This window comes from Carya illinoinensis, chromosome 9 (genome assembly GCF_018687715.1).
Source record: "Carya illinoinensis cultivar Pawnee chromosome 9, C.illinoinensisPawnee_v1, whole genome shotgun sequence".
Lineage (NCBI taxonomy): Eukaryota > Viridiplantae > Streptophyta > Magnoliopsida > Fagales > Juglandaceae > Carya > Carya illinoinensis.
In genome coordinates this window covers 17,237,152-17,264,940 of record NC_056760.1, presented here as the reverse complement: position 1 = coordinate 17,264,940, position 27,789 = coordinate 17,237,152, and the positions used below count along the sequence as shown (strand labels likewise).

General features: G+C 32.2%; 3 protein-coding genes across 5 annotated transcripts in view; 2 read left to right on the top strand and 1 right to left on the bottom strand.

The window, feature by feature from the left end:
* LOC122275478 (probable LRR receptor-like serine/threonine-protein kinase At1g07650) overlaps positions 1-22,127 on the top strand; it is a 69,606-nt gene extending 47,479 nt beyond the window's left edge. The window contains exon 17 of the transcript XR_006228557.1: positions 21,348-22,127. The gene's annotated coding sequence lies outside the window, so the exon portion shown is untranslated. The remainder of the gene's footprint in view (positions 1-21,347) is intronic.
* LOC122275474 (probable leucine-rich repeat receptor-like serine/threonine-protein kinase At3g14840) lies at positions 1,493-16,603 on the top strand. 3 transcript variants are annotated; one of them, XM_043084554.1, is made up of 24 exons: positions 1,494-1,704; positions 5,306-5,495; positions 6,952-7,023; positions 7,123-7,194; positions 7,303-7,374; positions 7,482-7,553; positions 7,661-7,732; positions 7,842-7,913; positions 8,007-8,078; positions 8,202-8,273; positions 8,365-8,436; positions 9,224-9,292; positions 10,236-10,301; positions 10,903-10,971; positions 11,096-11,131; positions 11,261-11,301; positions 11,464-11,840; positions 11,904-12,099; positions 12,241-12,375; positions 13,018-13,136; positions 13,267-13,477; positions 13,607-13,844; positions 15,438-15,588; positions 15,807-16,603. In XM_043084554.1, the coding sequence occupies exons 1-24, from the start codon at positions 1,578-1,580 to the stop codon at positions 16,188-16,190; spliced, it is 3,057 nt and encodes a 1,018-aa protein (XP_042940488.1). In that variant the 5' UTR covers positions 1,494-1,577; the 3' UTR covers positions 16,191-16,603. The 3 variants fall into 3 exon arrangements, with proteins under 3 accessions (XP_042940486.1, XP_042940488.1, XP_042940487.1); XM_043084553.1 differs by having other exon boundaries at positions 13,589-13,844; XM_043084552.1 differs by having other exon boundaries at positions 1,493-1,704; positions 13,267-13,844.
* Positions 22,128-25,723: 3,596 nt separating the features above from the next.
* Positions 25,724-26,395, bottom strand: LOC122276868. Its single transcript, XM_043086764.1, has one exon. It carries the CDS (start codon positions 26,393-26,395, stop codon positions 25,724-25,726), a length of 672 nt encoding a protein of 223 aa, XP_042942698.1.
* Positions 26,396-27,789: the final 1,394 nt, after the last annotated feature.

The window sequence follows — 27,789 nt, the reverse complement described above, 5'->3', positions numbered from 1 at the left end:
TATCCACTAAGACATTGTCAATAATTTTTTTCACAGAGAATTGAGGCAAATGTCTTAGAACTTGAATGTGTGTGTGGCTAAACAACTGTGTTCCTCATTAATAACTATGATTTATAATGGGTTTTTCAACATTAAGATTAATTATTGTTGATTCTAACTGCCTCAAAACTCAAGGGACTATAGTTTTCACACCAATTCTATTTAAAAGTTGAAAATTCAACCCCTAAAGTTCTGGTTAACTATTTCTAACCCTTTATTTAGGAAAGCTAACCGCTTCATCTTCTTCTCTTTTTTGTCTATTTTTTTTTTTCAAATCCTTTTTTTTTCTTTTAGTATTCCTTTTTTTCTCTTTTTTATTTTTTGAAAAATGCTGGATAGTCCTGTAGTTTACTTCTCCTATGTTAGATCAATGAACATTAATGAGAAAAATTACAAGTACAAGCATGTGCAAAATATTCTTTCAAAACTTGTCATTCATTCTATATAAATTAATTAATCATACTAATTCTCATCTCAATAAATATAGCATTCTAAGTGTTTAAAGTCACTTATCAACAAAATATGATGCATTATAAATCATGCGATATGATTAGGATTGAAAATAAATCTTCACAAAATAATGACACTCAATTACTCCACTCAAATTTTACAAAATACTAGAAATGGAGTGTATGTCAATCATGTGTATATCAGTGCATATTACATTAAGGCAAAATATTGTTTATCACATGCACACATGCTAATCAATTTTTTTTTTTTTTGGTTTAAAAATTAATGAAACAAAGACAAAAAAAAAATGACTCATTTAAAAACGGGTTTTCTTAGATTCAATATCCCTAAAGAAATAACGCCAAACAAATGGGATAACATGCAAGATAACTATTTTGCCAAAGCGAACACTTGCGATCATTGTGCTATCATGTGTCGGTATCACTTCATCATATTTGGAAATTCATGACTACAAATATTATTTTTTTCGTAAAAAGAAAGAAAGTTGAACAACTTGAAGTGGTGTGAGCTTTATGTCCATGAAGAAAAGAAAAGTCATGTCCGTCCAAAGCAAAGAAAAGGTTATCAAACCCATGTGCATGTAATTTCTTTATTTTATGCATGGATCTCACATCTTTTATGAATGTGATTCTTCTTTCTTTCATGCATGGACTCACTTGTTTATACGTCCAAAATGAGATTGTTAAAGAGTGGCACTAGCAGGTACGTCCAATACGTCCAAAAATATTAAAAAAATAAAAATTATTCTGGTAGGCACGCCAAACACTCAAAATTGGCAGGCATTCAGGACCAACTTGATATTATTCATATCCTTGAAATTGGTGTCCTATTTTAATTTTATTATAAAATTGGGATATCTTAATCTGCAATTATTGTAATCGGATATATCTACATTTAAGAGGACCACGTATTATTGTAGTATTGCAAGTCATGTATGTATGTGTGTATGCATATATATATATATATATATATCTCATCTTGTCCATGTATAAGTACTACATACAGCACATGTTTGGAAGCTGCAGATCATCACCTCGATCAAGGATCAAAGGCGTTGGAGCTGGAAAATGGCAATACAAGCTCAGAAAGTAGCAAAGACGATTGGGTTGAGTCTTAAAAGTAGGCTCGTATTGCTGATTGTTTTGGTGGGAGTATTCAAAGTGAAGGCACAAGGGCGTCTTCCTGTTGATGAAGGTAATTTATAATTATTTCTTTTCTTTCTTTCATGAACTGATATCATTGATTGAGTTGTGGATCATGATAATTTTTCAGTATTGAAGGTATGTACTCGATACTTGAAAATTATGATTGTTTTCTTTTCTTTTTTTGATTCTGTTATTTTGTTTGAAAAAGATATTAATTTTTTGAGGTGTTTGCACTTAGAAATTAGGTTCTGCTTAGTTTTAAAAAATTTTTATTTTAAATATAAAATTCTCATCTCATTATTATAACTTTTTCAAATTCTCATATAAAATATAATAAATAATTTAATTTTTTTTAATTTTTTTAAATTTTAATATAATAATAATATTAAAATATAATATTTTAATATTTAATCTTAAAATTTAAAATTTTTATCTGAAAATTATCAGTAGCCAAAATGAAATTCTCGATCGAACTCATGATCACCCTCGATTCTCGAACTCCTTTAAATCAGGTTTTGGATCCAAATAATTATCACTATATCTAAGGGCTTTTTCTTCCCTAGCTCCTAGAAAATAAGGCCGCGTAGGGGAGATCATGATGATAAGTTGATTCGAACGAGACTTCTAATGATCATCTTGATCTCCAAGCTGGCTAGCTACGTGTACACATTTTATGTTTGATTTCATTGAGTGATTAACTGATTTCTTTTGGTGAAGATCAATTGATTATTAGTCATAAAGTATTCATTTACAGATCAATATTATAAATTCGATTAAATAGATTGAAAAATAGAAGATACTCGCTGTATAAAGAATATAATTACCATCATGCTTTGTAAGTTGTGAAGTATGGGTCCATAGCCTAAGATAACAAAGATCCATGTATTCTGGCTGTTTATGCAGTTTTTGGGGATGATTGGAACTCATCCCCAAAAACTCTATCGTGAGATTTTATTAGTAGCTTTAGCATTATTTCTTAGAAAAAAATGTTTTCCTTTTGGATAGAGAGAATTTGAGAAGTGTGATTTCGGTACTTTCCGTACGTAGTGAAGTCTGTAGAGATAATTTCTTTATATAGATCTCTTTCGTTAGACTTATAATCGTTTTTAATTCAATATTTTTATATATATATATATATGTGAGTTTTATAATTTTTTTATAATTTTTTATAAATATCTTTAAATTCATTTTAAGATTTAAATATATTTAAAGTTATCTTAAATAAGATTTACTAAACCCACTCTATTATTTTAACTCAATAAAAAACTTAACTCATGCATGATTTTGGACCTATATATCTCTTGTAATCATGACAATATTTAAAGTTCTCTTTTCCCTCCTAGAAAAGAAGCATAGATCATGATACGTTGATTAGATGAGTGAACTCAAAATCAAAATTCAAAATTTATTACCTATTGGACATGATGATGATCATGAGTGCCATCACATTCAAATAATTCCTTTTAATTTTTTATGCTTGATTTCTCTTTCATTGATATACAAATGTCAAGTTAGTCATAAAAACGGAGACTCGAATAAATAGGAAAGAAAATTTTTACATAAAAAAATTTGCGAACAAAAATATTTAATGAGATTCATCATCTTGTAAATTTTTTTACTATAAAATAAATCTAATATATTATATTAAATTACATCAATATATAAATTTTTTTATATGAAATTTATGTAAAACTTTAATACTTCTTAATAAAAAAGAAGAAGCTATATTCGTTATAAGAATATTATCATCTTAATTCTTGCATTTGAACTCTTTGCGTTGGTGTTGGCCTGTTTGAAAATATATCTCATTTCAAAATTTTTATTTTATTTTAGTTTATGTTCTTCTTAAATATAATTCAAATAAAATATTTTTAAACTAATCATTACAACTCTTTCAAACTTTTAAATAAAAAATAATAATTCAATTTTTCAATTCTTTAAATTAAAATAATATTATAAAATTATATTCTAATAATATTTTAACTTTATAATATTTTTTATTCAATTTTTTTCCTTTTCTTTTTCAAAACTTAAAAATATGCAACTCAAATTATATCACTATTATTTACAAATTATAAAATTCTCATATCAATCTTACTCCAAAACAAACACTTAACAGTCATATATATATATTGAGATTTCCATCCTAATTCCATTGCTAAGAAATTCGACTGTCATGCGTGTCGAATGGAGAATTAAAGACACGTTTCCCATATGACATCGTGGGGCCTACATTTAACATAAGTAGCTGTTTAATGTAACATCATGGCCGTAATGGATAAGGATATTACTTGCTAATAGTTTTTGAGAAATCTTGGTAACAGTAATTAAGTGTACGTCCCTCACTTCCGAAAAACATATCAACTTTAATATAATATTCTTGTGAACAATAGGTTCATAGCCTAAGAAAACAACATGAATCAGTGTATTTTAACTATGAAGGTTAACAACGATCAATAGATTATTAAGAATATAATATAAATAATTAAATCTATTTATTCTCATCAATTTAAATATTTTGGATGAGCAGCGATTTAATATGATATTAGAGCAAATTTTTTGAGTTCGAATCCTATCTTCACATTCTATTCAATTAAATTAAATATTTCATGTGTTGGACTCACTCGTGAGAGAGTGTTAAAAATATTATAATATAAATAATTATATTTATCTCTAACTATCCACTCAAAATTTTAGAATAAATGATAGTTTTACAAATATTAGAAGAATCTAATAAAATATTGAGTGCTTTTATCTCTATGGTCAAGATTCAGATCATGATTAGAATAAGGAAAATAATTTATCCCCGACAATTTTCATCATACTTTACCCAACTATATATTCAAATAATTGATAATTTTATAAAATAATTTATAAAAATACTCTCATCTTAAAATATAATTGTAAAAATATATTATAAATATATTGTCTGTATCATTACTCTATTGTTGCTTATAGTTGTACAGCTAGAGTTGGATTTTGAATTCGATACCAAGTAAATATCAAAGAAATTTAACGTTAAGAATTATTTACAATTGCAGTATTGTTCTTTAATTCCTTTAGAGCATTCACATTGGTCTATGCATATGCATATGCAAAGTCATATTTGCATAATATGAGCCTAAATTCATCTACATTGGATTATGCATCTTCAAAAATTTGCATAGCTATGAACAGTACCTTTACATGTTTAAGGATCTACTATTCACTCTCCAAAACATATTTTATTCATTCTTTTTCTCTCCTCCCACTCTCTTTCTACATATTTTACCTTTAAATATTTTATTACATATTTTACTCATTCACTCCCTAAAAAATATTTTACTTAAATATTTTACATATTTGAATATCAAACCCTATTAAAAAAAAGCAAAAAAAATAAAATAAAATGATAATATTTTATTATTATTTTGTCTCAAATTTGCATAAGCCAATGTAGAAATTTTGCTTGTATGACAAATTGGATCTTCAAAAGATATGATTTTATATATGCATATGCCTAAACCAATGTGAATGCTCTTAGAAAGTCTAGCTTAAATTCCTTGGAAGAGTTTTAAAAATGTTTTGATTTTCTTTTAACTCTTGGCGGGAGTCCCCAAGAGTTTAGAAAATAATATAAAAATGAGTAGTTGGGTTGTATTATGATGCAGTTGGTGCCCTGAGAGAAATAGCTACACAATTGGGGAAGGATGATTGGAATTTCAGTGTGGACCCATGCAGCAATGAATCAAGTTGGTTCACAGCAGATTACAGTTCCAAGCCTGAAATGTACAACAATTCTCTAATCTGTAATTGTTCATTCCCTACAGCAACTGGCAATGTCTGCCACGTGGTTTCACTGTACGTACCCTTCCTCCTTCCTTCCACCAAAACAAAAGAAACCATTCAAGCTTCACCTGCAAAAGTCTATACTGGGTGATATATACTTACAGCATCCACGTTAGTTTATGTATATACATATGTAAAATCACTTTTTTTAAAAATTTAATTTGTCATATAAGCAAAAGTCTCACATTAATTTATGCAAATTTGAGACATAATAATATTAAAATATTATTATTTTATTTTTATAAATTTTGCCTTCTTTTTATAGAGTTTATAATTTTGATATGTTGGATTAATACATGTAATTAGTATTTAAAAAAATTCTTTTAACACCTAATATATTTTCTTAAAACCTGTAAGAGTGAGGTACACGGGTTTGATATTCAAATATATAAAATATTTAAATAAAATATTTTTTGAAAAATGAATGAATAAAATATATAAATGTAAAATATGTAAAAAGAGAGTAGAAGGAGAGAGAGAAAAAATGAGTAAGATATATTTTAAAGAATAAATAATATATTTTTAAATATATAATTTAATATAGATAAATTTAAACTCATATTATTTAAATATGACTTTGAAATGTGTGGATGCTAATGATACGTACATACATTTGTCTCTCACACACGTGCGCGCAATCCACAGATGGACACTAGTTTTCATTCACCTTGAATTTTCAGTCCAATCAATTGATTGTCGTCCAGCTCACTGACTTTTTATTTAAATGATTGATCTTAAAAGTTATATAATATGTAATATATTAAATTATTAAGGATGGGTTACTGTGCCGCTAGACCTGTAGCTCAGTTTTTTTTTTCTTTTTATATTTTTTAATATATTTAAATATTTTTAAAAAATAAAAAAATACACCAACATATTTAAAATTACTTCCATAATCACTAAAATTCGATTTAATCGTATAAAATTTTCATCTCATTATTATAATTTTCTTAAATCTTTATATAAAATATGATAAATAATTTAATTTTTTTTTAACTTTTTTAAATTTTAAAATAATAATAATATTATTATTATAATATTATAAAATTTTCATCTTAAAATTTTCAGTGGCTAAACTGAACCTAAGTAAAAAAAATAGTAATAAAATTATTGATCATATATATATAGATATATAATTTTTGGAGCATAACTAACAGCTATTTATACTATCATACGCTATTATTAAATAAAAATGAGTACTATAAAGATATATCATCTCTCTCGTTTAAAAGTTATGTTTATTATATTTGTAACGATAGATATGGTTTTAGATTACATAAGTTTTGTTTATTTTTATTTAAAAAAAGTAAAATTTATCATTAAAATAATACTTTTTTATGTAAATGTTAAATTTATTCATTTTTTTAATCTTGCAAAACTTATAAACCTTAATCCTGCAAATATGATTTCTCTACCATGCATCGTGAAGTTCTAACATAGAAGGTTGTACAATTATCCGGTCATACAGATTTCTTAAAGGGCAGAATCTTTCTGGTGAGCTTCCGAAATCCCTGGGAAAGCTGCCTTTCCTACAAAAGCTGTAAGAAAATCAACCCAACTAATTCATTTTTGTAATTATTAGTTTTTGAAAATTGATTTAAGCTTCTAATCAAATGGCACACTTTCTTCTTGTTTGTAGTGATCTCAATCGAAACTATCTTTCTGGTATAATACCATCTGAATGGGCTTCTGCAAAAAACTTGATATTTATGTGAGTTACTACTTGTTGCAGAGATATTCCTTAATCAAAATCATAAAGCTCAAGAGTTTAGATTGATTATATTACATTGATATCTATGGTGATTATAATTCGCTATAGGTCGATTAGTGTAAATAAGTTATCAGGACCGATCCCGAGCTTCCTGGGAAGCATGACCACACTTGTATATTTGTAAGCTCTTCTTTTATCTCTTTTACTCACCATTTCATCTGTAACATTGTTTCATAGTTTGTTTTGTTAAAATCTTGCTTTAACATTGACGAAAACCGTAATATCAGGAGCATAGAGACCAATCTATTTTCCGGAAGTGTTCCCCGTGAGCTTGGAAATTTGATTCACTTGGAGAATCTGTCAGTATTTCCTCCTATCCTGTCCTTAATTTAGTTCTGAAATCACATTTGATGATTCATTTCACAACTTCCGATATGTTGAACTTCCGGCCATTTGTTGACTGCAGTATTCTTAGTGCTAATAATCTCACGGGAGAATTGCCACTCGCTCTCACTAAACTAACAAAATTAGCAGAACTGTGAGTTGTTGAAACTTCTAATTTCTATTCTAATTTTAATTTTACTTGCTTACTTGAAAAAACTCATGTTTCTATGTTATTCAATGTTTCTGTTTTGAGCCAAATGCAGTAGGATTAGCAGTAACAGCTTCACCGGAAAAATACCTGACTTTTTCCCTAGTTGGAAAAACCTTAAGCAATTGTATGTGTTTTTTCCCCCAATAATGTTGCTTGAATCTCTTTCTAGTAGAATACTCAGGTGTAACCTAACTCATTATATTTATGTTCTTCACAGGGAGATCCAAGCTAGTGGTCTCTATGGCCCCATTCCTTCTAGTATTTCTATCCTTCGTAATTTAACTGAGCTGTAAGTTCTATTCTTATTAGGATTTTTGTTGTAAATTCTCTGCGATATCTTTCTTTGTACTCGAATTACCAAGATTTTTTAGATTAAGATACTAACAGTCATTGATGGTGCAATTTTGTGCAGAAGAATCAGTGACCTACTTGGTGAGGGTTCTAAATTTCCGTCCTTGAGTAACATGAAAGGAATGAAAAGATTGTAAGTCATTGTTTAACTACAAAATATTAGGAGCTTGAATAATACAAACTTTCTACTGTTGTTTCTTAGACGATGTTGGTTTATGTTGCAGAATGTTGAGGAGCTGCAATCTCTCTGGAACAATCCCTACCTATATATCACAAATGCCAGAACTCCAAATTTTGTAGTTCTTCCATCCTTTCTGTTTTTGTCTATTTTATATTTTCATTTACTAAAAAACCAAAGAACTGAAAACTCCAGATACTTGGCGCAGACCCTGCTCATTTTTTATAAATATTGATAGATGTGTGAAGGTTTCTTTCTTTTCTTTTTTTTTAATTGTCTTTACAGTGTTGTTTTATTGTTTCAATATGGATTTTTTTCTAATTCTTTAGTAGAATTAAGATCATATGCTGAAACTGTTAACTATGAGGTGTACAATTATAGCAACATTAGATTGAAACGGGAGTGGGAAATATTGTTCTGCTTATGAATATGTAATAATATTTGTTTTCCCACTTTAGCCTAGTAAAAACATTATAATTGCTTTCAATCTTTACAGACCATCTTTTAGAAATCAGCTATGTACGGTTGTCAATTTTCTTTCCATAGACAATGATGCACAACAGCAATGATCTACACTTCATGTTGCTTAGGTCCATTCTTGCAGATGCCCCAAGATATCTATGAATAGCAAGAGTTTTGTCAAGATATCTATGCAACATTGCTTTCACTGGAATGAAAATAAGAGAACCATTAACTTTTTTATAAAAACCTTTTTCAGCTATCTCCAACCTTACATGGACAAGGAATCTCTTTCAATTTGTTTATCCTGTATGTTATGTCTTCTTGATTGTATCTTCGCTTTAAAAACTGAACATGTTGTTTATAAGTTTACCATATTCACTTTTACGCAGCTTTATTATTCTTTTGTAGTATTATATAGCTACTTTATCGTTTTATCTGTGCAGAGATCTCAGCTTCAATAGATTGGAAGGAAAAGTTCCAGATTATAAAAATCTAGACAAGCTAGAATACATGTACGTATGTGTTGATCAAAACATAAGTCTTTCTTTTTTGATGAAGTTCAAATAAACAATTAAGAAGCAGCTCAAAGCACACCATGACAAGTGAGATATTGATTCGGCAAGTCCTATGCCCATTTGTGTAGTCATGGCTGGGAGCTTTGCAGAACAATATATGTATTCATCCTTACATGGTCAGGTCAAAGCACACACACGCGTGCGCATGCCCACACACACATATTCCTTTTTTTAAGAAAAGCTATCCCTTTTGTTTTAATCTGGACTTAAAAATTTGATGGATATCATTGATGAACCATGTGATAGCCAAACTACAAACCGTCACAAGCTAGCCATCTCCTAGGGAATGTAGTCATACCAAGGGATGGGCCTAAATTTCCTATTGAACAGCAACTCGTCTATGTTGCTTAGGCTGTAAGGGTCCAAAGCAATGGCTGTGATGATGCGTTTATGATGTAGTAGCAGAAATAGAGGTTCATGGCTCGTATGCAGCAGAAGGGATTGAAAGGAAATGGTAGTTTTGTTAGTTAGAATCATGAGTACACGGCAGGCCGTATGTGTGATGAGTAGTGTTGTTGGGTTCAATTTGTATTAACGAAACAGTGCATTTGGGTTAGTGAATAGAAGCAGTCTGTTAAAGGAAAAATAAAACGTTGCCGGATGGGTAAATATATGGACAACTATAAAAACAAAATGAAAGAGGAATGAAGGCATGAGGAATTTCAGTCATCTTCTTAACTCTCTTCTTCTCATTCACTTCTCTCTCTCTCTCTCTCTCTCTCTCTCTCTCTCTCTCTCACTATTTCTTGGAGTTCTTGAATCACTGGTAAGGGGGTCCGTTACAGCTTCATACAACTATTATTATCATCCAAAATTAGTACCTTTAAATTGTCCTCAGTTTTCTTCCATTACTAATGTGATTACTTTGCTCTTCGAACAGGTTTCTGACAAGCAACTTGCTCACTGGGGCTATTCCGAAGTGGATCCTAGACAGAGATGGTCGCGAGTATGTAGTTCATCTTAAATTTTACAACAGATTTGCATGATAATAATTTTTTGTAATTTTTTAGGGGCCTGTGGACATATAATTTTTACAAATTTGCATAATGTTGAAATATAAATCACTCCGGAAGCTGATTCATCTCATGATCTGGTCAGATGTAGGTCTAATTCACTCATCATATGCAATGGGTGGATTAAACCGATTTATTTGGAGAATTTAACTTAAATCATACACCATGTGTCACCAGTAGAAAGGAGTAGTAGATGAACTTGTTTTACATTGTTATGTAGTTTGTCTGTTATCTGGCAACAGTGTATTGACAGTTAAATGTCAGGTTGGCCAGAGATGTTTGATATTGGGTTAATATCAACAAAATCCAAACATAGATTTAGGGAAATGCAATATGGTAAATACATGACATGATGACACAGCTAATTTAGATTATAATGTTAGATGACGTCAATCATGCTACTTCCTCAAGAGTCATCCTCCGGGCTGTTTCAGTAAATGAAATAGTTTGGTTTTACAACCTGTAACTCTAGTCATTTTTTATTTCTTTTGGGATATATAATGAGATCTTAATGAAATTTATGTTCATGTGCAGCCAACTAGATCTTTCTTACAATAACTTTTCAGAGGGCTCTGTGGAACCTACAGCTTGTCGAGAAACCCTGTAAGGACATTTCTTTGTCACTCTGGGCTTTAATATCATCCAACTTGACCTCTGCATACACTTCTTTCCAAAAACTTAAAACTTTATAGTTTTTGAAAAAATAACGAGTTTATTGTTTTATCAGAAATGTGTTTGGAAGCTTTCTTGGATGGAACAACTCGTAAGCTTTCTCTTTAACTTTTAAGAACAACCAAAATTTTTCTCTCTCACTTTGATTTTGCCAAAGCTTTTCCCTTTCAATTATAATTTTGCATAAGCTCACGCTTCTTCTTGTACTACAATAATCTAGAAATACTTGGGAGTGCCAAAAGAACAATCCTTGCGCAAAAGGTAATTACATTCCTTCAAATAGAACTTTGAGGCCTATGCTTCATTCATGCTGCGAGGCTTCCAATACAGTGAAATATTTAAGAAAATGAACCAAGAAGACAAAACCAATAATTCTTCCTTTTGACCTATGATGCTTAAGTCCATAAGCTGTTGTTTGTGTAGACCGGTATTCAGTGCATATAAATTGTGGCGGAAAAGCTATCACCAGTGGAAACATAAAGTACGAAGAGGATCGGTATGCAGCAGGTCCGGCAAGATTTGTTCGTGCGAGTGAGAACTGGGGATTAAGTACAAGTGGACTATTTTGGGATACTAACAGTACCTCAAATGTATACACAGTAAACAATGTATCAACACTCAGAATGAACAGTTATGAATTATACACGAGCGCACGCCTCTCCCCCCTTTCTCTCACCTATTATGTGCGTTGCTTGGCAAATGGGAATTATACGGTGACACTATCCTTTGCAGAGATAGTATTCAGGGACAATAGATCCTTTTACAGCCTTGGAAGACGGATATTTGATGTTTATATCCAGGTACAAAGTTTTTTATTTTTCTTTATTTGTACAACAGGATTTTAATTAGTTAATTTTTTACAGGAAAAACGGGTGTTAAAGGATTTTGATATTGAAAATGCCGCACAAGGGGTTGATAAAAACGTGTCTAGGACATATACAGCAGTTGTGAGTAATAAAGTTTTACAGATCCGCTTCCATTGGGCTGGAAAAGGGACGACAGCTGTTCCAAAGAGAGGAATATACGGTCCTCTCATATCAGCCATCTCTGTGGAATCTGGTAACCGTTTCCTGGAATATGATAATTTTTCTATCTTTGCAAATCATTTCGCACTTCTTGGATTGGTGAACAACAAAAGTATAAACAAAATTGTGTATGGAGTTTCAAAATCGCTTTACCCAGCTCCTTTTCTTTCTTCAGATTTCAGTCCCCCTGTGAAGGTTGAGATATTTATCGTGATTGGAGCTGTAGTATCAGTGTTATTCCTCATTCTAATGATTCTAGGTATTCTTTGGTGGAAAGGATGCATAGGTGGCAAGAAATCAAGGGAAACAGGTACTCAACACTACTAAAATTATGATTGAGATGGTATGAATTTTTTTAATATCTTCTCCAACTATGTACTGCGATCACTCTACATGCCTTCGCAATCCAAAGTACAATATGGAAGGCTACTATAGGATTGCTGCATTGTAAAGCATAAGAAGCAGTCTTCATATATTGGAGCCACTTCTGTTTATGATCTTAAAAACATCTAATCGTGTCTTAGATCATTCCTCATACGTCAAATCTAAGTGAAGTCACTACGAAACGGCCCCAAAGTCAATTGAGAATTAGTTTTTCTGTTGAATATTCTTATATAGCAGGAAAATGATCTTATTTTAAATGCTAAGAAGAGCCAGAATGCACATATCATGCTAAGGGATTTAAATATATCTCTTTTTTGTTTGGCTTTTGATTCCCAATACACCTGTGATTATTTAGCAGACTTGGAAAATGAAATGAGACTGTCTTGTAACAGCTTGGGTTAAGTAGCTGATTAACTAGATTTTTGTTCCTTCTCACTACATTTTAGTGGTCTTATTCTCCCTAAAGTTATTTTGTTAGTCAAGAATGCAAAATAGCAACAAAAGTGTAGTTGTAACATTTATAAGATGCAATCTGACATATTCCCCTATTCTTCTATTCCTTTTACAGAACTGAGAGGATTAGATTTGCAAACTGGTTTTTTCACTTATAGGCAAATCAAGGCTGCCACTAATAACTTCAATGTTGCAAACAAGATTGGGGAAGGAGGTTTTGGATCTGTCTACAAGGTATCTAACGTCATTCCCATTGAGCTTTTAGGATTTCCATTTTTCATTTCCTACTTGTCGATGATATCTACGGGTCTCTTAGTACATGATGAAAAACATGCCCGATGATACTTTTCTATTTTGAATACAGGGCGTTCTGTTAGATTATACCATCATTGCAGTTAAGAAACTTTCTTCGAGATCAAATCAAGGAAATCGTGAATTTGTGAACGAAATTGGCATGATATCTGCTTTAAAACACCCGAATCTTGTTAGATTGTATGGATGTTGTGTTGAAGGAAGTCAACTATTCTTGGTATATGAATATATGGAAAACAATAGCTTAGCACGTGCTTTGTTTGGTAAGTTTATTGCTTCTACTTTCTTATTTTATGTTGACTTTCAAAAGCATATGAACCAAAAACTACATATTGTTTATATTAAGAACCGAGTTGATGAACTCCCCATTGGAGTTGTTATGAAAACTGCAGGTCCAGAGGAATACCAATTAAACTTGGAATGGCCTACGAGGCAAAAAATATGTGTTGGGATTGCAAGAGGTTTGGCTTACTTGCATGAGGAATCGACAATAAAAATTGTTCATAGGGATATAAAAACTACAAATGTGCTACTGGATGGAGAGCTTAACCCAAAAATTTCTGACTTTGGTTTGGCCAAGCTCGATGAAGAGGAAAACACCCATATCAGCACCCGAGTTGCTGGAACAATGTACGCTAAATCTTACCCTCTATCATTTCTTTGGAGCCCACTTGTAATTGTATTCTTCCTTTTAGATTTTCCCTTCTTAGCTATGGGCTAGGAGATAATTAGGAGCAGGCATTGATGTTTATCTCTCTTTTAGATGGTACCAGAAAACTAAGCCAGAAAGGGTAGCATTTAAAGTTTTAGCATAGTATTAACATTCATAGATGGAAGGTACAATAGAAAACTCTTGGATTCAATAGTTGGTAGGAATTTCCATATGTTGGTTGTCTATATTCGCAACACCACCGTGCTTGTAGACAAATTCATTGCTGCCTAAATTACCAATCAGTGTTTACTATTTACAAAAGAGTGCAAACATTAAGCATGTAGCTATAATTTGCTTGTGTTTGTTTTATGCCCAGACTTTTGATGCAACAAGCAATCAGCACAATTTTGAGAGAGAGAGAGAGAGATTTGTATTCAACCATTAACATAAATCCTACTCCTGGAATCTATCTCCATTTCTTAAATAAAAAAAGTAATAGCATGTAAAACTTGTGTGAAATTTTCTGTTTTTATCGAGACAAGTATAGAAACAGTTACAGAGTATAGAAATAGTTACTGAGAGGAATTTGCTTTTTTATACAAGTGGTTATGGATTATACAGAAGAAAATAGTACGCATTTATATCCTTAAGAATATTTTAGCCATTGCTTGGCTGGAATTTACCTTATCCTGTAGCCGTTGATTGATAATTTCTTGAGTTGTAGTTACTATTTAAGATAGTCTCAAAATTCTCTCTATTGTAACCAAAAGGGGGAACAAAAGAAGTACTTGAAATCTAGCAGAATCATAAGCAGTCGCTCTCCCCCACCCCCAAAAAAGCAAATTACATTTGAGCTCGATACCATGACAACTTATCTCACTAAGGGGATGCTTGGGAAATGAGATGAGATGAGAATTTTGTGAATAGTAATAAACTGGTTTGTGAATAGTAGTAAGTTAGTTTGAGTTAAGTATTTATTTGGTTTTGAGAAATGAGAGAGAAAAAATTGAATAAAAATATTATGAAGTTAAAATATTGTTAGAATATAGTTTTTTAATATATTTTTTATTTTGGGATTTAAAAAAGTTTAATTATTTTTTGTTTTTTGTTTGGGAATTTGGGGAAGTTATGATTAGTTCGAAAAAGTTGTGATAATTAGTTTGAAAGTGTTTGTATTTGAAAGATATTTGAGAAGTAAATGAAGATTCCGCTCATTTCATCTCATCTCATATGTGTAAAATGTTCTTTCCTACCGATAATTTTTGTTTTTTTGTTATCTTTCATGGATGAAGATTCCACTCAATTATATGCCTTACTAATTGCAATGTAAATGGGTAGGAAACAGATTCCATAACTACGTTTCTATTGATGTTGGATTTTTTGAATTTGTTTTTCAATATGAGCAATCAGAGCTTCATAATAGTGAGTAACAAGTCATAATACAAGGTTCGTTTTGCAGAGGATACATGACCCAGTTACTATGCTTCTATAGATGTTAGATTTGTTCCAATATTAACAATCAGAGCTTCATACTAATGAGCTATATGTCATATGCAACTCTCATTTCGCAGAGGATACATGGCACCCGAATATGCATTATGGGGTTATTTAACCTACAAGGCAGATGTTTACAGTTTTGGAGTAGTTGCGTTGGAAATTGTCGCAGGGAAAAGCAACATGAAATATCGACCAAATGAGAATTATGTATGCCTTCTAGATTGGGTAAGGTTGATCTATACCCTTAATTACATGCATTTAAAAACATAGGCATGAGTTATGTTTCTTCTTTGTGCCTTTCCACCCAATCTGGTTGGCATGATATGCTACTCTGGGGTCGAGCTACAAAGTATACTAAACTAGGTTGATCTTGTTCAAGTTATTGACGTCGGGCATGAGTTCACTACTTTTCATTTGCATTCTTTCATGTATGCTTATTTCAGGGCCTTGTTCTACAAAAAAAGGGTGATCTAATGGAGCTAGTAGACCCAAAGCTAGGCTCCGATTTCAACAAGGAGGAGGCCATTAGAATGATCAAAGTAGCTCTACTTTGCACCAATTCATCTCCAGCGCTTAGACCCACCATGTCTGCAGTAGTAGGCATGCTCGAAGGCCAAACTGTTGTTAATGAAGATATCATGGATCCAAGTATATATGGTGATGAATATGGGTTTGAAGCTTTAAGAGGCCAGTTTGATCAGATCCAACCAGTAAGTAAAAGCTTAAGTGGAGCTGAGAGCCTAATTCATTCGTCATCAGTTCCAGCATGGACTGGAACTTCTTCTTCTACCCAGGACCTCTATTCAATCAATCTTGATAGTCGATAATGTTAACAAATATTTTTCCCACCATGGAAAATGATTTTTCTAATGAGAAGGGCAAGATTTATAAAGAGATCTTACAATAGCAAATTTAGAGAATGATGTGGTTTGATGTAATACGTTAGATCAATTTTATAATAAAAAATATTTTTACAATTTAATATATTACATCAAATTATATCAGTTTGTAAATTTACTTTTGTAAGATTTATTTGTAGATCAAGAATTCTCTTTTCTAATAAGTAGGTAGATACTATTTTTTATTGGTGATCCAATAGCTAATGGAACAACCATGTACTTTTTAAGTTCATAATGCTGCTTGAGGCTTTTAGAAGAACGATGAGGAAGATTTTTTATAAGACAACTTGATATTTTTCTTATCAAATTGTATAAATTATGTGGGAAGTTTTATGAGAACACATACATCGTAATCAACATGGGATACACATACATCGTAATCAACATGGGATGGGGTGGTGGATTGGTTAGCCAAGGCAGAGGCTTCAAGCAGTGAATTAGCTTATTCTAATAAGTGTAATATGTCTTGGATTCTTAGAGGATTGCTCCGTTTGGACTTCTTAGGCCTTCCCTCGTTAAGATGTTAGGTCTGGTTTTTGGGTGTTTTATTTTCATTCTTGATCCATTGGCTTGCTATAGATTGTTTTCTTGGTTGCAGCTTCCTTGGGTTTCTCCATAAGCTTTGTTTTTTTGTTACCACGGTATTCCTCCACCAGAAGTGAAGGTTTTATTCAATAAATATGAGAAGTGGTCACTATTGAACATGTGACCTTCCGCCCTTTAAAAAAAAAAAAACATCAACATGGGATAGTAATGTGAATGGGGTTGTATAGGTGTCATTACTAATGTGAATGAACTATCTCGGTAAATAAATATTGTGGGCCTTACTGTAGAATTGACCCATGAGTAACTGTATTTTCCTTCCATCCACTCTCAACCCCTAGGATTCAAGCCCCTTAAAATTTTCGATCTTTAATCCAAAGTGAAGGCCATTGTGAAAAATGAGAAGTCCCATGGACTATGACCTAGGGTACCTAAACCATGATTCCGGACAAGAGTCCCTAAGAGCACTCTCAATGGCTCTTGTAAAATAGAGATTTTTCTAAAATATAAAGAAAATTGTTCAAAAGTACATTCCAATGGATTTTTTATTTTTATCTTTATTTTACATTTTCCTATAGTAATCCTCTAAATATAGAGAATACTATTCACACATCTAAAATATTTTTAATTATTTTATCTTTCCTTTGGACTTTGCCCACTACTTTCTCTCTCCCAGAAAGCTTATGGCATTCTGCAAAGTCTTCAGCCCCTAGTGCAACTAGTGGCATCATGCATACAATCCACTCACGTTGAGAACATTCCATAATTTTGAAGTGCCCCCAACATCTTTTCGCCTCTTCAAACTAATTTTGCATTAATTTTGAAATATGATATAATTATATAATATTGTATATAGAGTGATATTGTAAAGATCAAAATATATGAAAATATTACAAATTTAATGGTAGTTAGAGGAAATATTTGAAATGAATAAAAAATATTAAAAAAAAAATATTTAAATGATATAGAAAAAAATAGATAAGTTGATGGATGATATATTGTAAAAGTCAGTATGTAAAATTAAAAAAAAAATGAATTTTGATGATTTATTTTAAAGGATAGGATGAAAAATTCATTGAGAGTGCTCTGGCATCGGCCTCTTCAAACATTGCTTTTCATCAAAATTTGAAGGATTTGTCTTTAAAATCACTGCATTGGATTCGGTATACAAAAATTTCCAATTTTGAGCTACAGTACATTTAAGTTCATCTCCATATTTGAAGATTGACTTTTCATCTCTATAACCATTATTTTATTACAACTTTATTTCCTCCAACTGCTCTTTCCCTTTTCACCCATGAATCGGTTTGCTGTAACCAGTCCGGTTTGGTCGGGTTTTGGACAAAATTTAAGATCCAATCGATATATACCGATTTTACATTTTTCAAAATATATTATGCATCGGTTACCCTCTTAAACTGGTACTCTGGTTTTACCGATTTTTCGATTTTAATGTACTATATTATATATTATATAATATACTATATGATAGTATATAATACTATATTGATAATATATTGTAGTATATTATAATTGTATTATAGACTACAATGATATATTATAATATATAGTAATATAGTATTAGTATAACTATTAATAAAATAAATAAAATAATATAAGATTTTAAAATTTAATATTATATTAATTAGTAATTTATCATATAATACAAAACTATTTTATATATAGTTATATATTATATACAAATATTATGTATAATAAAAAAAATTAAAAAATATATATAAATCGGTCCGGTCCGATCTGATTTTAAAAAAAGAAAAATCGAAACGAGATCGATTTTAACCGATTTAAAAAAAAAATAAAACTAAAATCACCAAATTTAAGACCGGACCAATCCCAATAATTTGGTTCGGTCTGGTCCGATTACTGGTCTACAAATTTTTTTTTACCCCTAGTTTGCTTTCTCCTGTATCCCCTCTCGCTTCCTCTCCCATTTTTCCCTCCAGGAATCTGTTTGGCGTTTCCATTCCCCCCTTCAATTTTTTCTCTCCATTTTCTCTCTTCCCTTTTTGTTTCTCTCTCTTTCTCACTTCCCTCTAGAGTCTAGAGCCCGAGTCTCCCTCTATCCCTTTCTCTCCATAATTTTTTATTTTTTATTTTTTTTCCAATTTCATGCCTTATTTCTTTGTCTAAATGAAGTCGATTTCTTCTCTGTTGGCTTCAGGAGCAGTCAGGAGGCAAGAGATCTATTGGGGACAAAATCTTTCTTTCCCTCATATTTCTCTTTTCTGTTTTAGGCCCGAACCTCGCTTCTCTCTCTCTCTCTCTCTCTCTCTCCCTCTTCTCTTTGTTTTCTCTCTTCCTCGAACGATTGTCTCTCTGTTCCTGGGTCCAAAAATTCTTGAGTTCCTTTTCTTGCTGGTCCTATCGTCCCAGGGTTGTGAGTTTCCTCGCTCTCTCTCTCTCTCTCTGCTTGGCTCAAGAACGTTCGGAAGCACTCTCTCAATTTGGGTTTTGCAGCTACCGATAGGCTCTCTATTTGGGTATAAATTAAGTTGCTTTGTATTGGCGCTTTAACTTGTGAAATGAGTATGAGTTTGAGTAATTTTTTTTTTCTAAATGTTAGTAAATTCAAAGGGAGTATGCGAGAATTGATTCCTCTGTTTTTCTTATTGTTTTTAAATGTAATCTGTACAGCAATATATATAAGAGCATTTACAACTGATCCCTATATTTACGTGAACAATTGAATTTAAAAGATTACAGCTATACAATCTTATCATAATAGAATTGCAGGATCAAATCTTTCTCATTTGTTAGGCTCCTAATTTGTTGTTGAGATTTCACCAAATCTGCTGCTGTGAATTTGGTCATTACCATTGCTGCATACTTTGACATTCTGATCTTCAATATCTTCAGCCTTAAATTCAGTTCTACTGACTTGATTTTCTACACGCTCCCTCAATCTGGAGGGTCACAGACATGCAGATTGTGTTGTACATGTTTGAACTTGAATGGAGGTAACGGTTTGGTAAGTGCATCTGCTAACTTATCTCGGCTTGAAATAAATTGAAACGCCAATTGTTTATTGAGAACTTGGTCTCTTACGAAGTGGAAATCAATTTTGATGTGCTTCGTTCTTGCATGAAACGCTGGATTTGAGGTGAGGTAAGTTGCTCCAATATAATCACACCAAAGAACCGGTGGTTGTTTTTGAGGAAAACCAAGTTCAAATAAGAGAGATCTTATCCAAGTGAGCTCGGCTGCTGTGTTTGCTAGCGCCTTCTATTCAGCCTCGGTACTGCTTCTAGCAACTATGGGCTGCTGCTTGCAACTCCAAGAGATTAAATTGGAGCCCATATAGACACAGAAAGCACCAACCGAGTGTCGGTCAACTCTATCAGCTGCCCAATCAGAATCTGAGTAAGCTTGAAACTTCATATCAGTAGCTTTGGTGATGTATACACCAGTAGACACTGAGTGTTTAAGATAGCGCAAGATGCGCTTGACTGCCATCCAATGTGTATCAAGGGGTCGATGCATAAATTTACTGACTTTATGTACTGCAAAGGCTAAATCAGGCCTTTTCTTAAATCCTACTCCAGGAATCTATCTCCCTTTTCTTAAACTAAAAAAAAAAAAATAGCATGTAAAACTTGTGTCAAATATTCTGTTTTTTATTGAGACAAGTATAGAAACAGTTACTGAGAAGAATTTGTTGTTTTATACAAGTGGCTATGGATTATACAGAAGAAAATAATACGCATTTATATCCTTAAGAATATTTTTGTATCTTTCATGCCATGAAGATTCCGCTCAATTATATGCCTTACTAATTGCATGCTAAATGGGTAGGAAACAGATCCCATAACTATGCTTCTATAGATGTTGGATTGTTTGAATTTGTTTTTCAATATGAGCGATCAGTGCTTCATACTAAGTGAGCTAAAAGTCATAATACAAGGTACATTTTGCAGAGGATACATGACCCCATTACTATGTTTCTATAGATGTTGGAGGATACATGACCCCATTACTATGTTTCTATAGATGTTGGATTTTTATTCCTGGAACACGAATAAATGGGAAGGAAACATGACCTCGTAACTATAGATGTTAGATTTTTTCCAAAATTAACTATCAAAGCTTAACACTAATGAACTACATGTCATATGCAACGCTCATTTTGCAGAGGATACATGGCACCCAAATATGCATTATGGGGTTATTTAACTTACAAGGCAGATGTCTATAGTTTTGGAGTAGTTGCATTGGAAATTATTGCAGGGAAAAACAACATGAAATATCGACCAAATGAGAATTATGTATGCCTTTTAGATTGGGTAAGGTTGATCTATACCCTTAATTACATGTATTTAAAAACACAGGCATCAGTTACGTTTCTTCTTTGTGCCTTTCCACCCAATCTGGTCGGCATAATTTGCTACTCTAGATTCAAGCTACAAAGTATACTACACTAGGTTAATATTGTTCGACTCATTGATGTCAGGCATGAGTTCACGTCTTTCTCTTTTGTTGATTTGCTACTTTTCATTTCCATTCTTTCATGTATGCTTATTTCAGGGCCTTGTTCTACAAAGAAAGGGTGATCTAATGGAGCTAGTAGAGACCCAAAGCTAGGCTCCGATTTCAACAAGGAGGAGGCTATTAGAATGATCAAAGTAGCTCTACTTTGCACCAATCCATGTCCAGCGCTTAGAATCACCATGTCTGCAGTGGTAAGCATGCTCGAAGGCCGAACTGTTGTTAATGAAGATATCATGGATCCAAGTATATATGGTGATGAATATAGGTTTGAAGCTTTAAGAGGCCAGTTTGATCAGATCCAACTAGTAAGGAAGAGCTTAAGTGGAGCTGAGAGCCTAATTCATTCGTCATCAGATCCGGCATGGATTGGAACTTCTTCTTCTGCCCAGGACCTCTATTCAATCAATCTTGATAGTCGATAATGTTAACAAATATTTTTCTCACCATGGAAACTGATTTTTATAATGAGAAGGGCTAGATTTATAAAGAAATCTTACAATAGCAAATTTAGAGAATTATGTGGTTTGATGTGATACGTTAAATCAATTTTATAATAAAAAATATTTTTACAATCTAATATGTTACATCAAATTATATAAGTTTGTAAATTTACTTTTGAAAGATTTCTTTGTAAGAATTTTTTTTTCTAATAAGTAGGTAGATACTATTTTTATTGGTGATCCAATAGCTAATGAAACAGCCATGTGCTTTTTAAGTTCATAATGCTGCCTGAGGGTTTTGGAAGAACAGTGAGGAAACTTTTATGTATAAATTATATATAAAATTGTATAATTGTATCAAATTGTACTTTTCTTATCAAACTGTATAAATTATGTGGGAAGTTTTATGAGAACACATACATCATAATCGACATGTGATACCAATGTGAATGGGGGCTGTACAATTTTTTCATTAGTAATGTGAATGAACTATCTTGCTAAATAAATATTGTGGGCGTTACTATAGATTTGGCTCATGAGTAACTGTCTTTTCCTTCCATCCACTCTGAACCCCTAGGATTCAAGCCCCTTAAAATTTTTGATTTTTGATCCAAAGTGAAGGCCATTGTGAAAATGAGAAGTCCCATGAAATAGGACTTCAGGTACTTTAACCACGACTCCTAACATAAACTCCTAAGACCACTAGCATCAACCTCTTCAAATGTTGCTTTTCATCAAATTTGAAGGGTTTGTTTTTAAAATCACTGGATTGAATTAAGTAAACATTAAAATCTTCAACTTTGAACTATAAAAGTTCATCTCCATATTTAGAGACTGACTGTTTATCTTATAACCGTAACGACCATTATTTTATTACAACTTTATTTCCTCCAACTGCTCTTCCCCTTCTCACTTGTGAATCGGTTTGCTTTCTCCTAGATCCCATTTCTCTTCCTCTCCCTTTTTCCCTCCATGAATCCATTTGGTGTTTCCATTCTCTCTTTCAATTTTTTCTCTCTATTTTCTAGGGGTGGCAATATGTCACACGACCCGTTAATCCAACACGAACACGACACGATAATAGCGGGTTAGAGTTTAGCCTTAATGGGTTCGTGTCAAAACGGGTTGACCCGTTAAGACACGATTGTTTAACGGGTTGATAACGGGTTAACCCGTTTTGACCCGTTATAACCCGTTATGACACGTTAAGAAAGTTAAAGTTACAATTATACCCTTATATCTAAAAATAAAATTATTAGAATTTTAATTTCGATATTTTTATTATTTGGATTGTAATTTTGGACTTATAATTAGTTTTATAATTTTTATAAATATTGTAATTTTAACATTTATATAAAATTATGCTAAATTTAATCAGGTTAAAAAGGTTAATTTCGGGCCTATTCAACCCATTTACATAAATAGTTTAAAATGAGTTGTATTGTGTCGTATTAACCTATTTCGTAATATTTTCTTAATTTATTTGTTTACTTATAAAAAAAACATATTTCGTAATATTTATTAATGGGTCAAAACGGATTGACACGACACGACCCGTTATGTTAATAGGTCGTGTTAGGGTTTGAGATTTTGACACGATAAGCTTAACGGGTCGAGTTAGGGTTGACCTATATGACCCGTTAACACGATTTGACACGACACGAATACGACCTGTTAACACGATTTGACACCCCTACTATTTTCTCTCTTCTCTCTCTCTCTCTTCCCTCTAGAGCCCGACACTCCCTCTCTCCCCTTCTCTCCATAGTTTCTTCTTCTTTTTCCAATTTCATGCCTTATTTCCTTGTCTGAATGACGTCAATTTCTTCTCCGTTGGCTTCAGGAGCAGTCAGAAGGCAAGAGATCAATTGGGGATAGAATCTCTCTTTCCCTCGTATTTCACTTTTTTGTTTTAGGCCCTAACATTGCTTCTCTCTGTTTTCTCTCTTCCTCGAACGATTGTTTCTCTGTTCTTGGGTCCAAAAATTCTTGAGTCCCTTTCCTTGCTAGTTCCCATCGTCTCAGGGTTGTGCGATTTCCTCTCTCTCTCTCTCTCTCTCAACTTGGCTCAAGAACATTCGGGAGCACTCTCTCTCAATTTGGGTTTTGCAACTACCGATAAGCTCTATTTGGATATAAATTAAGTTGCTTTGTATTGGCGCTTTAACTTGTGAAATGAGTATGAATTTGAGTTTTTTTTTTTATTCCCTGAAAAACTGAGTGCATTCTTCGAAAGTTAAAAAAAATTATAGTTACATGTGTGTGATGGATTTTGCTTTATTTGGTGTTTGTGCATTTTTGTGGGAGTCAAGTAGTTGTTGGTTCTGTTTATCCTTGAATTTACTATGCACATTATTTCTTATTTCCAGTTTTTAGCTTATTACCCACTACAAGTGTGCTTAGTTTTTGATTTTAAGTTATTTTTCCAAAAGCCGAGCTGATTGTGTCTAATTATAGCATTGTTTTTTTTATTAGTTTTTCTTTTGTCAATTGTTTTTAATTTTGGTTGAATTAGTTCAAAAGCAGCACAAGAATTTCTGTAGCAAACATACTCGACCCCATATATATACACATATATGCACTACTATAGACATGTTATAGGTTTGGAGAGGTCTGCTTTTGTGCCGGGGAAATGTAAGATTACTCTAAGTTGGTTTCTAGTTGGTTTGGTAACTTATAGTAGTTGGTTTTGTAATTTGGATTTTGACTATAGATTAATCTAAGTTGGTTTTGTAAGTTAAGAAGTCAGTCTTAAAATAATGGTATTAGTTGAGTTTGTATTATATCATATCCGAAGGTACTGGTTGGAAGTTCAAAGTTCTTGATTGGCACACGTACGTAAGTTTGAAAGTTAGTTTTGATTGGCATAGATAGAAATATTAATTATTAAATTAAATTGAAGTATCAAATTAAATTATTAATTAACATATGATATTTTAAAGATAATCATATTATTATTTAAAAATAACATATTATAAAATATGAAAAAAATAAAAATATTATTATTAAAAAATAATATTATATTATTATTTTGACTAATCTAATATTGGATTATGGTTAAGAAGGATTTAAGTTTATAGAAAATATATACTTGTCATCAAAGTTTTGAAATAGTTTTGAGATAGTTTTGATGAAACAAATGTTAATACTCTAAAGCCAATAGAATTCATGTTAAAACACAATATTAAAGTCAAGATAACGATGTTAAAATACAATATTAAAAACAATAAAAAAAAAAACTTAAGTGAGACTAAAATAAACAAACAAAGAGAAAAAGAAAAGAGCTTAAAAATTATGAAAATATTGATATTTGCAGAAAGGGAGAATAACTATCACTATATATAAGTCCTTCGTCTTCCTAGCTAGCTCCTAGAAAAGAAGACGGCGGAAGGGACGTCATGATACGTTGACTAGGACGAGACTTGTATTGATCATCTTGATCTCCTAGCTGGGCTAGCTACGTACACACATTTTAGCTATTTGGGTCGAATCAAAATTCATTACCTCTTATGTCATCATGAGATCGAGATCATCATCATGACTGATCAGGCAGTCCATTACATTGATCAGTAATCCATTTACTTTATGTTTGATTTCATTGAGTGATTAACTGATATTCAATTGATTGGTCATAGAGATGTATTCATTTACAGAATATTATAAATTCCATTAAATAGATTGAAAAAAAAAAAAAAAGGAGAGAAGATACTCGCTGTATAAAGAATCTAATTACCATCATACTTGATGATCTGCAATATCCTATTAATTACTACGAAATTCATAGCTCGTTAAATGGAGCTAGCATTTAAGACATGTTTCCTAGTTATATGACTTAATGGGGGTCCACATTTAACAATGAAGCATCATGTGTTAGCGGATAAGATCTAATAAAAAATTGTATCACTTGGTAATAGTCTTTTTTTTTTTTTTTAATTTTTTGAAAATAATACTTCTATATTTCATTAACAGACTTCAACCAATACAATGTTTATCTTTGCCCAGACAAGCTGCAATACAAATTTGGACTTCCTCTGTCCAAACTTTTTTTTCTTCTAATCTTAAAACTTCCTTTGCTAAACTAAGAGCCACATTATTCTTTTCCCTATAAGCAAATTGTATAGACCAATCTGATCTATTTGCTAGAACAGATCGTATATCTTCAACTAAAGAACCACCATGTGATAAATCTTCCTCATTACTTAAGACTGCCAGTATAACAGCCTTTGCATCACTTTCAAAAATGGCCTTCTGAATATTAAGGTCATTACATAGCTCCAAAGCCTTCCAAAGTGCATAACCTTCTGCTACTGCTGGATTCTCCATATATTGCCTTTGATCACATACAGCCACTAGAGCCTCCCCCTCTTCATCTCTGATCATGATTCTCACTCCCATTCTTTTCTTCCTTAGATCCAATGAAGCATCCCAATTCACCTTTACAAAACCACTTGTTTGTTTTTCCCATGTCTTCTTGTCTATGCTAGTAGTTGGTGTATGGTCTTCCTTATTCTGAATTCTTTGAGAATGCTGAAACTCCTCAAGACCTTCTTTTGCTGTTTTAAGTACTCTTGTTGGATATGAAAGTCTTTTTTCAAACACAAAATCATTCCTTCTGAACCATATCTTTCGAAATACAACTACCATCTCCTCCAACTAGTTTTTATTCAATCTTCCCATACGTTTTTCCCACAAGTGTAGGAAATCTTGTTCTGTGCTACTCCATTTTTGTACCAAGCTTAAGAATCAGACCACACATCATTTGCAACTGTACACTCCCAAAGAGCATGCGTGGCAGTCTCAAATTCTGCACCACAAAGAGGACATCTTTGGTCAGCCACTATTTTTCTTTTGAAAAGATTCTTTTTAGTAGGTAGTAGATCATTTCCAGCTTGCCATATGAAGAACTTGACTACCCTTGGCACTTCCAGCTCCCATATACTCCTCCATCTCTTATCTTCCTTTTCTTCCTCTGAGCAACCACCTTTTCTGTTTTTTAGTCTTTCCAATTGCAAATAATAGGCACTGTTGACTGTAAAAAGACCCTTCTTTGATGGACCCCATATAATTTTATCTTGTACCTTACCTTTGCTCAAAGGTATGCTTAAGATCTACTCAGCCTCATCACCTGAAAAAATAGATCGAATCTTTTCTTCATCCCATTCCCTTTTATGATTATCAATCAGCTCCTCAACCAGTGAACCACCCTGTAGACTAGATATTGGTGATTAAACAGCATAAGATGTAGGAGTAGGTAGCCACTTATCACCCCAAATCTTTATCTGGCTTCCATCCCCCACTTTCCATCTTAAACCTTCTTGCAACAAATCTCTAGCCAACCAGACACTTCTCCATATAAGGGATGGTTGTGACCCAAGCTTAGCTTCCATTAGATTTGAATGCCTGAAATAATTTTCTTTGAACACCAAATCTGCAAGTGAATCAGGATTCCTAATAAGCCTCCATCCTTGCTTAGCTAAGAGAGCTAGATTAAAGCTCTCCAAATCCCTGAAACCCAATCCACCCTTTCCTTTATGTAGTCTCATCTTATCCCACTTCCTCTATTGTATTCCCCCTTCTGATTGCTACTTGCCCTACTAGAATTTTGAAAACATGCCACTAATGTCATCACATAGTCTTTTGGGAATCTTAAACACACTCATGGTATATGTAGGGATAGATTGTAGTAGTGCCTTGATCAACACTTCTTTTCCAGCTAGTGACAAAAAATTGTTCTTCCAACTAGTGATCTTTTGCCATACTCTTTCTTTTAGAATTTTGAAAGTCTGGTACTTTGACCTCCCTACAAATTACTGCATCATAATACAACCCAACTACTCATTTTTATATTATTTTCTAAACTCTTGGAGACTCCCGCCAAGAGTTAAAAGAAAATCAAAATATTTTTAAAACTCTTCAAGGAAATTAAGCTATTAATCTTAACGCTAAATTTCTTTTACATTTACTTGATATCGAATTCAAAATCAAACTCTAGCTTTACAACTATAAGCAGCAATAGAATAATGATATACACAATATAT

Coding starts and splice junctions, on each gene's coding strand:
- LOC122275474 (XM_043084552.1), top strand. CDS start 1,578: ATGGCAATACAAGCTCAGAAAGTAGCAAAGACGATTGGGTTGAGTCTT. Junction 5,496..6,951: donor GTCTGCCACGTGGTTTCACT/GTACGTACCCTT, acceptor CCGGTCATACAG/ATTTCTTAAAGGGCAGAATC. Junction 13,845..15,437: donor ACCCGAGTTGCTGGAACAAT/GTACGCTAAATC, acceptor CTCATTTCGCAG/AGGATACATGGCACCCGAAT.
- LOC122276868 (XM_043086764.1), bottom strand. CDS start 26,395: ATGGTAGTTGTATTTCGAAAGATATGGTTCAGAAGGAATGATTTTGTG.